The sequence below is a fragment of the Poecile atricapillus genome, chromosome 15 (genome assembly GCF_030490865.1).
Source record: "Poecile atricapillus isolate bPoeAtr1 chromosome 15, bPoeAtr1.hap1, whole genome shotgun sequence".
Classification (NCBI taxonomy): domain Eukaryota; kingdom Metazoa; phylum Chordata; class Aves; order Passeriformes; family Paridae; genus Poecile; species Poecile atricapillus.
Genome location: NC_081263.1, coordinates 15,765,398 through 15,778,260, shown reverse-complemented (window position 1 = coordinate 15,778,260; position 12,863 = coordinate 15,765,398). Strand labels below are relative to the sequence as shown.

Below are 12,863 nucleotides of genomic sequence, written 5' to 3'. Positions count from 1 at the left end.
AGGCGCACCTCTGGCCTGTTGTGTAGTGGTTGTCAGGTTAATCCTTTGGGAAGTTTTCCTGTTTCCTCTTGATTCTGGCTGGCCAATGCTTCTGCTAGACAGTGGGATATGCATGGTGATCTACAAATGTGAGTTTTTTCCTTGCAGCAGGGGAACATCTGTGTTTGCAGAATCACCAGTTGTATTCAGCTTATCATGACAATACTGCATTTGGTTTCTGGGGGGCGGCTGTAAGTCCAGATGAAACATGGCCTTTCAGTTCTTGAAAATACCACTGGAAGTTCTCAGTGAATGATCTCACAGCGGTGGATGGTAACTTTGTCTGATTAATGTACTTGGGAATGCAATCTCTGCTTCCTCTGAATGCTGAGTTATCTTCTTGCCTGGGGTCCTACATCAGGGTTCCAGGGCACAGAAAGCTACTGCTCTGTCTGTCACTGAACCTCGATGTGCTTAGTAGTACGTTCTCTAAAGCTTAGTTCGTGTGTTTTCTGCATAGTTGAGTTAATTTCATATTTCAGGTCTTAGTATGTCCAAGTTTCTAAGATCCTTCACAGCTTCTGTGTCAGCTCTTCATATGACAGAGGATATTTCTTCCAGGCTTAGGAGAGAGAGGCCTGAAAGAACTCCCTGGAAGAAGGCTGGAGGCAGTTAATCAGCAATCCTGTTCATCTCCAGTATCTTGTGAACATACACCTCCTGTTCCTGTTAGTAGTATTCAGTGTCATCTGAGCTGGAAATTAATCTGCTCTGATGTTTAATCACAGCATTACTGTTCAAGGACAATGAAAGTGTCATTGTCCAGGGTGTCAGGAATTTTTTCGAGCCTTTTATGGTTTTCCCAAGGGGGAACACAGATATATGTATCTTCATGGGGCCTGCACAAGCAGCTTTAAGAAAAAACATAGAGATCCCCTTTGTAGTCCTCATAGGAATCTCTATGAGCATGGTCCTGCTGTAGCTGCAGCCTCACAACCCAGTCATCCTGTGACTGGGTGGAAGCAGAGGAGTAGGAAACCTTCTGGAGGGTTCAGGTTCACTTGGGGAGACCATAGGATGGAAGCAGGTGGTACTAATGCAGAAAAACCAAATGTGAGAAATGTGCAAGTTCTAAAGCCACATGCCTAAATATAAGGTCTTAGTTGTGGTTACTATGAATTATTGTTCCTTGTTCTTTAGGGAACTATTTTATTAGCTGACCTGAGTTATACTTCCAAATGAAGAAAGACACCTTAGTGTGGAAAGCTTGTACGTTGGCATCTCCATGGCATCAGTTTTAATACTTGCTGCCCCAAAAGTTTAGGATAAATTTCCAGGTATTTAATCTCATCTTCTGAAATTTAATCACAACTTCTAAAATATATTTCAGAGTGCTCAGAGACCTTGTAGACCCTCTAAACTTTTCTGTCAATGTAACAAAGTTGTTTCAAAATATGATGTGTCAGTTACTGGGGGAAAAAAAAATGCATCTAGTATATGATAGATTACCTTGGCCCCTCCCCCAGGACAATGTAATGGTTAGCTAAGAAATCTTACAGAAATATATTAATCTGTGTGTTGTAAAAGACAGGATGTATTCTTGGCAAAAATCTCCTTGAAATTAAGTCTCACAAAGCTACAAAAATCCAGTGGACACAAAATACAATTTTGTTCCGCCAAGAGCCTGTGTGCACCTGTGTCAGGTGCCACAGGAAGTGCCATGTGCTGTTGCAGACTGGTGAGATCAAGGTGGCTGTGGTGTTCTTAAATGTTAATTCATGAGATTGAATTGGGCTGTTGGGAGAAGGGAAAGTTAGGAGGCCTAAATGAAGGCCGTCAGGTTTGTATGGATTTTTGTATTGTAATTTTGAGTTTCACTTGACACAGTGTTGTGTAAATATTTTGGAAATATTGCGGAGGAGTAGACAGTCAGGAAAACGGCAGAAAAGATTGTTTATGGGACTTTTCACCCTGTACTGAAGTATGCCAGTTGCATTTCTTAAAGCTTGGGTAGATCTCTAAGGGTACTGGTGTTCCCAAAGGGATTATGTAGTACCTGAATGTTGTTTCTCAGCTACTGTGTACGATGGGAAAAAATTTTCTTCTGTTTTTGTCATCTGAATTGATGACAAAATATCTTGACCCCTAGTCATGGAAGTCCTCAGAGGAGCAGGAAGTCAAAGTAGACCTGACTTTAAAAAGTGAATAAGGACAGCACCAATAAAACCAACCAAACAAAAAAAATTACCACAAAACCTCTTTTCCTGCAAGAAAACTTGGTCTTGTTGCAAATGGAGGGTCACACACATAATTGTGGTGTTTTATCAAGGATTCTGCTTTAATAATTCTTTATGGACAAAGCCTTCTACTTTCTTGAGGGAAATATGCACCCAGTGAAAGGCAGCAGTGTGTTGCCTGTCTGGACAAATGGCATCTTTTAGAGAGTCTTGTGTGGGAATTGGGTTTTGGTTTAATTTCTGTCATATGTGGCCACTGTAGAGCATTAGGGCAAGTGACTAGAAGATAGGTTTGATTGTGGAAATAGTTGCAAGTGGCTTTTCTTTTTTGTTTGGAATTTTTTTTCCCCTTAAGTTCTAACTTCACAGGGAGAGAGGACCAGGGAAAATGTAATAAGATTTCTGCATCTTGGAGTTTCTTTTGCTTGAAGAGATCCTGATTCTGAAAGCTCTACAATGACATGTCTTAATGTGCCTTGTTCTTTCTTCAGCTTGAAATGCTGATCAGGGCAGGGTGCTTGATATCCAGTTTCTTCTATTAAGTGTGCTCTATGGGACTCTTTCCCTTTTCAGTCACTCTCAGGTTCTGCTCACAGTTGTTTCATTGAAGTGTCTAAGTGTAGCATGTTAATCTTCAGACTAGAAAGAAGTTGCCTTTCTTATCCTCTGAACTTTTGAGATGCGTATGATGATGGAACTGGACATTTTTGAAAAATGTCAGCAACCTGTCACCTTAGCTAATGGGTCTCATTGACTAAGATACTTGATGTAATACTCCAGAATGGCAGTGTACTGGTCTTGTTTAGTCTGCTGTCCTACCTGCCATGCAGCTTTAGCTCTTATCACCTTCACTGCTCTTTTTCTGTCCAGGAGTCTTTCAGTAGGAGTTGCTATTTGCAGTTAGGAGGATGAAACTGTTTGACTTAAATAAAAAACTAAATCTCAGGTGAAGCCATGTCTGCATCTTACAATTTTTATGAATTTTAGGTAGTGATCCTGAATTCTTGCTTGTCACTCTTGATTGAAACACTTGTTTCAGTGGTATGTGTTTAAAAACTGTCCTTCCTTATATGTGCTTTATATATGCCTTAAATATGCCACTTCTGTGTGTGTTACAAAGCACGCTTTTGAGAACTGCCTGTGGTTCCTATAATTAAACCAACTGGACACTTTTTCTCTTGGAGAAACTAATAAAAATTACCTGACCCATATCTCTGCCAAACTGAGCTGTTTCTCTTCTCATCTGTTCTCAAAGTCACAGTTTTTCTGGAAGAATAGAGCTTTGGGGAATGTGTGGGCATCCCGTTTCTTTTTGAGAGAAAAGCCCCTCAACAAATCTAACTAAAGCATTGGAGGTTTTAGCCTTTTAGTCCAGGCTAGGACTGAGCTGAGCAATGTCTGGTCAGAAACATTCCACATGGACTGCCAGAGCTGCTGCTGCTGCTGCTGCTGCTGCTGCTGCTGCTGAAATAAACTGACTTTGGAAAGTATTTAAAGTTTGGACTTGGTCTTTGTTCTCTTTGTAGATGCTCCTCTACACATAGCCCTCAGGAGTACCCCATATAGAGATGAAAAAGTAGAAAAGAGAAGAACTTCAACTCCTGTAAGTGCGTTAAATAGTCACCGACATTCTATTAGAGACCAAGCCAGGAACCACATAGCAAGAGCACTGCGGAGGCCTCGGGAAAGAGAAAGAGTTCAACATGGTACGGCTTTTGGTTTAACATGGAAAGTTAAACATGGAAAAGTCTTGGGAAAGTGTTAAACTTTGTAAAGGATTGATAATACTCTGTATACCATCATTTATGGAGAGAAATTTTGTATAAATGTATGGCATAAAATGTAAGCAGTGTTTTCACTGTCATTTTGTAAGTTTTCATGCTATCTGCACTGGGGTTTATTCTTCCCAGTCAGTTGGTAATACTTATAAGATGTAAATAGTACTGAAGTATTAAAGGTCTTGAAAAGGTTGTAGGTCTTAATTCTGTTCAACTCCTGGCTGTCCAAATCATTGAATATTTTAAGTAATCTTATACTTACAGAAATACCTAAAATTAAAATACCCCCCTAAAAAGAGGGGAATGGGGGTGGGCATGAGGCACAATTGCCTAGGGTGGTTTATTTTGTAGGGGCTTTTTTTCAATAGCATTTGATGACTTCTGGTAGTCAGCAGCTGCTACTAGACATCTCTGAAGAGCTTCACAACTTTGAGTATTCAGTGATATTGTGTAAACACTGTTTATAGTGAAATCTACTGCTGCATAGGTGCGTTACAGCCAAACGGGAAGAGGGGATGTATGTTTACACACACGCACGTGCTCATAGAAACAATACATATATTTTAATATTTTTGTTTGTATATGAATAATACATAAATAATTTCCAGCATAATTTTAGATTACCATATCACCACTTTACTTCAGATGTTGGTGAAAACTTGAGTCACAGTGATGAGGAAAACACAAATAAAATCTGAGGTTAGACTATTGTATCTATGACAGATGCTCTGTGTCCTGGAGATCACCTTCTTAGCTGCCTGTCTCTGTATTGTTCTGTTGATCACAGCAGACAGACATTACTTAGCATCTTGCTTATTCTTGGGCGTCTCTCACTGCCCTCTCTTGTAGGAAGGTCTGAATGAGATCCATCAGTAGCTCCTCACTGTTCCTCACTCAGTGGGCCATGACCTATGTGTGAGTGTGGCATTTAGAAATTATAATGAACTTTCACAGTGGTGATGTGATGGAGGATAGTGAGCACTCATCCCAGTTCTTATGAGTCTCTGCCATTCAAGGAAGTTGAAATCCTTGGGTTTTTTTTAAAAAAAAAAAAAAAAATTAAAAATGTAGTTGTTGTATGCTTGATTTTTAGGATTTTGTTTTTCAGTTTATCTTTCTTTTTGATCATGTGAATCTATGAGGATGCTCCTAACCTAGACAAGTCTCTTTATCTGGTCTTATGTCACTGAAAATACATTACGCTTCAGAGCACTTAGAAGAGGCAACTTTAGACAAGATTGTTCAGTACCTGTTTTTTTGGAATACTGGTATAATACTTGAATACTTGTTCTTTGAAGATTTTTTTTCCAGGGAAACATGCATTAACTGTGTTGTGCATTTCAGAAGATAACAGCACACAGAAATTTGCAAATTCTTAGATTTTTTTTCAGATTTTAAGACACATGGGGAAGCTTAAGGGGACAAAGTGGATAAAGTGACAATTTCTCTCATTTTTATCTTGGATACATTGATAGTGGTTGAGGAAGCTTACCTTATGCCCTTGGATATCTTAAATTCAGCAATCTGATCATGTTAATTTCAGTTTGCAAATGAAAAGAAGCAAAATTTTCTACCTCTGTTGAGCTCAGTTATTGTCTCTTTGCCCTTCTGGAGGAATAAAATGGTAGAGCTTCCTTGCATCCCTGTGAGCAGAGAGAAGGGAATGGTACCAAGAGGATCCTGACCATTGGAAGAACAGGAAATGAGGACAGAGGGAAGTAAGAAGGAAGTTGGAAGCACTGTATTTGACACTTACATATAAACATTTTCTTTTCCTGTTTTTTGTTTCGTTGTTCTTTTTTTAACTCCCCTCAACACCCATGGAGAGGTGGAAGAAGGTGACTTTTGTGCTGCTCCTGCTGCCTTTGAAGGCCAGGTGACTGGTGTAGCCATGTGGGTGAGGACACTGAGGTGCCTTTGCTAATCTCATGCTAAGAGGGGCACAGAAGTGGCAAAGTAGTAGGAAATCTCTGAGGACTGAGAGGGATGGGGAGGTGCAGAGCTAGTCTCCTGAGGACAAGCTACTGAGCATGTCTCCTTCATGCTTACCAGAGCTGATTAAATGTGAATGTAATTTGCAGTTGCTCAGTGAGCTGTTTGAGCCATAAATATACAACTGATGAATTTACTGTTGACATGTGTGAAAGAGGTTGATGTGATATGCTGGTATTGCAGGTTTGCTTCATAAATGGTTACAGACAGCCATGGGTTCTCAAATGGTTTGTGCAAGTGAAGATTTCTTACACTATAGTGTCTTCAAGTGCTTATTCAGAACTCTTATCATCTGACATTGAAATAGGTTTCTGAATAGGATGGTGAGGGGCTCAATCAGCCAAGCACTCTGAGAGCAGAGCCCTTTTGAGATACAAAGCATCCTTCCATAATAGGTGTTGATTACATCTCTGAGTCAGGATAATTTACTTAAGGAACTGCGTAAGTATCTAGAAATTATGCTGCTGAGACCTAAATCTGAAAGACCAAACACGTGTCTGGAAAGCAGGGATTTGTATACATGACCTTGCCACAGAGTTATACTGAGCTGTGCATGCTCTAGAATCATGCTTGATTGACAGCTGTCAGTCATTCAATAATTACAGTGTGTTTTTAATCTCATAAAAATAGGACGGAGAACAGATGTTGAGAGAATAGTAGTTAAAGCCAGCTGAACCAATTACTCTATTTTCAATATCAATGAAATATTTGATGGGGGAACTGAAGTTTGGGATGTTGGGGTTTTGTTCTATTACAATGCTAGTGAAATGTTTAGTCATAATAATTTAGAAGGTGGATATAACAAATCCCTCAGTCTTTTTTATGATCTCTGAAGCGTGTAAATAATAAATGAGCACTGCTGTACATTTGATTTCTCCCATGTGGTACTCATACTTTGTTATGGGACAGTCAAATTAGGACTTAAAGTAGATCATTCCAATTGACAGCTGAGGAATTCTTACAAATAAGTTTTCCTTTTTTCTATTTTTTTCTGCAGTGAACTGGCCTTGATTGTCCAAAGAAACTGTGGAGGCTTTTAAAGAAATTATGAAGTAGAATAAATGTAGAAGTTTTTTTAAACTAATTTGGAATTTTGTCTCATTGCAGCTGTTAAAGGACATGAGAAGAGCAAAGAAAAAAAATCCAAAGACTATGGAAGATCCAAGTCAAAGAAAAAGAAAAAAAAGAAAAAGAGGTCTAAGCCTGGTAAAGCTCATTTTTCTTCTGTAGATGAAACTGACTTCATTATTTTGTTTTGTTACCTCAAAAAAATCACTTTAGATCACTTAAGAGCAAGCATTGTACTTCAGACTTCTTTCTTCACTTAGCTTTTATTTTATTAAGTGATTGATTTTAAATTGAGATTGGCAAGATAATCTGTTTCCTGGTTAAGCTTTGTTGTTAGTGCTGGATGGTGGCTTGTAGTAGTGATTGTAATGACACAGAACAAATGTCACTCACAAATGAATGTCAGTCTATAAGTGGGGCTTTTCCTTAATAAGTGTGCTTCTGTGCAAGCTTTGCCCCATTAAGAGAGTGCAGATACCCTGTGTACAGACTCTTCTCAGTTATGTTAGCTCTGGGGCTGCTTTATGAATGCTGGAGTTTGGAAGCATTGAGTCCTCTTTTTCTGCTCTTAACTGTACTTATTTCTTACACCTTCACTTGGGGGGGGAGGGGCCTGTAACAATAAGCCAAATTAAACCTGTCACAGCCTTAATTTCTTTCTTACAGAAATTAATCTTTTTTCTGGAGAGATTAAGTAAAAGGCCAATTTAAAGTCTATACTCAAGTTATCCCTCTTTCATGTCTTATTACATTAAAGAATCAAGTGTGACAACTTTCTCTGCTATTGTTGGGGATGCAGCATACTTCAATCTGCTAGGCATAATTTGTGAAACTAGATCTCCCTAAGGAAGAGTTTCTGAGGTAGAAACACTTTCCTGATTGCTGCCATGAATAAAGCAAACTATCAAGAGAGTGGATGGGAGGAACCATAGGCCAAGTGACTTAGAATTGTACTGAAACAAATAATGAGTTTCTGATTATATGGTGCTCACAAGTGTAATTGATAATGTGCAAAACGTAATTTGTAGATTTATTCACCAATAGTCCCCATGAGCTGCATGTCAGTCTGTCTTTGGTTTTAAGATGTTGCATGCCTTTTTTTGATGTTGACCTTATGCTAATTCAGTCCAGAAACTGTGAAGACTTTTTCCAGATAACTGGAGGGTGCTACTTGTAACTTGACCCAGCCTTGATTTATCCAGTGTAGGTCTCACAGAGGAGAGCCATTCAAGGTGTTTTCTTCACACACTCCTAATCTGGAGTTGTCTACTTGTGCATTCTGTTCCATTCATAGACTAGGAAAACGAGTGCTTTCTGTCCACTTTGAAGTCTGTGAGATGAGGGAATGTGAGTGTAGCTCATGTGAGTAACAGTGGGATGTGAGACGGAGATCTCCAGCTAGCAGTGCTTGTGTGGAAGTGCCTGTAAAGCAAAAGCATTTGTGTACCTACTCAGCCTGAAGAATCGTTGGTCTGGAAAGGCTGGTCACTTACCCCTGTATCACTTCTGTCAGCAGTAAGCAGTGACTGAGTGGCATAAAATTGTCTGGTTCAGACAATATCTTCCTTGCCTCTGGAAAGCTTGCACATCTTCCAACAGCATTCTGCAGTCCCAGAGCTCCAGCATACTGGGAACTGGCTCAGTGAATTACACATTCATGGTATGGGCATGCATGGTGCTGTTTCTTCTGTCATCTTTTTTTGACCATGGATTTTTAATTGTAACATGTACTACAATTTTACAGGGCATTCAGGCATTGGAGAGAACATAAATATCACACAAGAGCTTTCACCTGAAAAACCAGTTGTCATAAAATCTAGTTCTTCAAATAAATCATCTGCTTATCCAAGTACACTGCTGCACTGCACTGATTCTGGACAGCACAAAGGAAAAGCAAAAGCAAATGGTGAGATGATTCTCCTATATGGCTTTCTGGTTCTGTCTTCCATTAACAGTAAATATGTGTGCAGTACTAACATACTTGAAAACTATTATTGTGTAAATTTGGCTATTCTTACTCAGGGCTGTGTGTTTTTCCTTCCCCCTGCTTGGCAAGACTGGACCCAGTTCATTTGCCAGAGCTTGATGTTGCTGCTTTTATACTTTGACTTTACTTTCATATACACTTCAAGACCGTAGCCCTTATTTCAGAATCAAACTCATTTTGCATTCTTTTTTTTTCAGTGCCTTATTAACTACTAAAATAACTTCCAACTTAATAATTAAAATTTTCATATTTTCAAAGGTTTCTACAAAGTAAGAATTCTTTTAGAGTTAAAAATGAGTACTTTGCAAGCTTGCCGTGTTGGAGAGACCACTGGGTGTGGTGAGGTGTACTTGTATAGATACAAAATGATACATGGTTATAATGACTTTCTGAGCTTCATAATGAGAAGTTCTTGGGTAGCTGTTTATTGGTGTCTTCACATCTGGTGTACTTCATACACAGAACCCATAAAAATCTGGCTGCTGTGCACCAGTTTTCAGAATTATTAATATCTTGGTCCATTTTACTATTTACTGTTACACACTGGTACAATAAAAAAGATAAACATTTGGTTTTTTTCTTGTTCTTAAAATTCATAAATTTGAAGGAAATAGAAATTGTATGACAGTTTGATTATATACAAGAAAATTCCTTTTTGTACAGATACACTGTTGAGAACCACTTGATTTTTTTTTTCCATAGCTTTGTTTGTTATTAGACAAAAGTAAAATTTAAGTTCAGTTAAATTCCTCTTCATAAGCCGAACAGGAAACATAAAACACTACTGAAGTGCAGATGGTGGTAATGTCTTGAAACTTATTTGGCAAGTTTGAGCAGTTGTGTTTCTGGAGTATATCAACAATCGGACATATGGTTTAGTACCTTGGCCATCAGTTGCTCAGACTTCTTTTGATCACTTCATAGATACTGAAAGTGGTAGAAAATATCAGAAATTATTTTACTTCATCCTTTTCAGAATTGTTTTGTTGCTTTTTACATCTGCAGAACTTGTGCCTACACCAGATCTGGTGTAAATAAAAGTGAAACTTTCGAGTAATACAGAAATGTAGTGTGCCTACCCTGTTGCTTCCACAGTACTTTAGAGTGTCCTAGTTCAGAAGTGGAATAGAACTTTTAAGCCTGAAAGTAAACTTGTGTTTGGTTCTCATCCCTTTTAATTTGACAGCAGACGTTTCTCTGAAAGATATAGTTTAGGCCACAGACTGGTGGTTCTGTTTTTGCATTCTATGATTCTATGAGCTAGATGATGAAAGTAGTTATACTCACTGTAGGTGAAACCCCACCATCTTGCTTAAGATGAAAATTTTTACCATCCATTCCCCTCTAACTCAATAAATTATTTTCAAATAGTTAAAATACCTTGTCTTCTTCCTCTGACCCTCCCATTCTATCCCCAAGGAAGATACAGACATTGCTGTAATATTATTGAGGTAGGAGTCTCAATTTAGCATGCTGTTCAGTTAAATTTTATTGGCAGTTTTATTCAATCTAGGATGCACTAATGCTTTAGCTAAGTAGTCCAGGTGTATTCTGGAAGAATACCTTGTGCAGTGCACTGTCTGTGAGTTTATAAATGCATCCTGAAGACTAAATAAAAATAGTAATTTTTGAAGCAGGATTAAATTCTGTGTTGGACTCAGTATTTCTGTCATGAAAACATCACTTTGTGAGATTGAATGGTTCATAAAACAGAACCCTCTTGCCTCTTTTTGAGAGTTCTACACTAGAAGTGCCAAGTCACAATTCTGTACAAATTGCAGCAACTAGCTTGAATCCTATTTGAATGTACAAGCCTGGTTTTGTTGTTTATAGTTTTGTCTGAAGAGACTTTGTGCCTTTGGTTTGAGACACTGTGTGTTGACAGTGCGGTTTTAATGACTGAAGCTGTTAAGTTGGAATATTTTGAAGGAGTCATTAATGAGACTATAAAACTTTGTTATGTGGTAACCTTTAACAAACTGTCAAAAGTGTGATATTCCTTCTATTACACTGTGAACTCATGCTTTTAGGAATGTATGTCTGCATACTTGTGATGAGATTTTGAGGGACCTTTTTTGTAATTACTCAGGATTTTATATGAATACTTCTTGTACAGAGGATGACACCCTGAGTGAGTCATCTATGGATAGCTTGCCTTGGAGTGATGATGACTGCAGTCAGGATGTTGATGTAACAACCAACCCTGATGAAGAAGTTGAAGAAAGTGATTTTGAGATTGTTCGGTGTGTTTGTGAAGTAAAAGAAGAAAATGACTTCATGATTCAGGTATGAAGTGGAGGGTAAATGTACATTTCAGTGAATGTAGTGGAAGGTGTCAGTGGTTTGTTTTGTACATGAAGTAAACTATTGTTGTCTTCCAAAGCCATAACATTTTTTTAGGTAATCTTCAGGGTAACTGCTATGATAGTTAACTTTTGCTTTATAGTACAGTTCGGGATTTTTAATTGAAGGAAAGGGAAAATTCACTCCAAGTCGTAAATAGTTGGTTTGTCATTTGTGAATTTTTTTAGAAATAGAAGGCTTACTTGATTCTGAGAATGCATATTTGAAATCAGTGACTTTTTAGGCTCCCTCTAATTTAGAGCCTATTCAGAACATTGCCATGAGATAGTAGTATACCTCCCATTCCTCTGCCCTGCCAAGGAGATTGACTTACACATAGAATTCTCCAGACAGGCTGAAAGAAGCAAAAAACGCCATAACAAACAAACAAAAAAAAGCAGAATTTCTTTTGTGCATTCTGTGGTAGTCTGCAAATTCAAAGTTCCTAATTGCCTAAGGCCATGTGTCCATTTTACATGTATTTGCTCTTTTTAAACCAGCTCCACAGAAAACTTGGAGAGGCTTCTTTTATCTCTCCTGCTTAAAAACGTTGATAAAAAGCTCCTTAGAAGTTATTTGCCTATTTACTTTTTGAGATGTTTGTAAATTATCAGGAAATTGTTCCCCTATGTAGCTCCTTTGAACCATCCCACCCCGTACCTATTAATTTCAAGAGGTGAAGTAAAAAAGATCAATTTCTTCATAATTTTTTTCTCTAATTAGAGTTTCCATGCTATTTAATTTCTATGCTTTTTCTCTTAGTGGTGAGTTCACTTTCCACACCTTTGTTTTAGTGTTGGATCTTGACAATGCAGGGCAAAGGGTACCTTTTGAATTAGTAGGAGAGGGTGGAGTGATAGGCAGCGGTCAAGTTTAGGTACAGTACAGTTTAGGACTGTACGGGAGAAAAAAGGAGTCTGGCAGTGGTGACTAAAGGGGAACTAAAAACCTCTCTAAAACCTCTCCAGGAGATGGTTTACAGAAAAACACAGAGAAATAGCCTGCAGTATAACTGGCAAAAGTAAATTCAACACTAGGTTAGGATTGCAGAATTAAGAGAACTGTCAGCTGGCTCAGGACACAGCCTATGGATGCCTTTCCTTTAAACTTCATGGGCTGCTTCTAAGATTGACTTGCTAGGTTGAACTAGTTTGGGCGAGTTTTTTTAGCATATTGCAAACTTTTAAACACTTGAACTGTTTTGTGAAAGAATTGGCTGGGAGAGTAGGTTATTCTCTCTGAAAAAGAAATGCAGATCAGCAGTATTGTGAGTACCTGCATTCTTTATAGGGATTGAGGTGACAGGAAATATGCTGGCACCTGGGTTACCTGCTTGGGTTTGTTGTGTACCCATCTTGATACCAGAATGAGGAGCCAGGGAAGTTTCATCATGATTCTGGCTGGAGGTTCATTCCTCTCAGTACACATGTATCCCCTCCTCTCTTACAAGAGGGAGAATGCTAAGCATTCTCTTTGAGA

General features: G+C 38.5%; 1 protein-coding gene across 22 annotated transcripts in view; it reads left to right on the top strand.

The window, feature by feature from the left end:
* The window catches only part of PHF20 (PHD finger protein 20), a 77,985-nt gene that overhangs the window by 48,364 nt on the left and 16,758 nt on the right, over nt 1-12,863 (top strand). For 18 of the 22 annotated variants that reach the window (XM_058851022.1, XM_058851019.1, XM_058851039.1 and 15 more), the window contains 4 exons: nt 3,743-3,922; nt 7,094-7,192; nt 8,799-8,960; nt 11,131-11,327. In XM_058851022.1, the coding sequence (XP_058707005.1) occupies nt 3,743-3,922; nt 7,094-7,192; nt 8,799-8,960; nt 11,131-11,327 (638 nt within the window). The remainder of the gene's footprint in view (nt 1-3,742; nt 3,923-7,093; nt 7,193-8,798; nt 8,961-11,130; nt 11,328-12,863) is intronic. The other 4 variants (XM_058851032.1, XM_058851031.1, XM_058851036.1 and 1 more) reach the window with 2 other exon arrangements.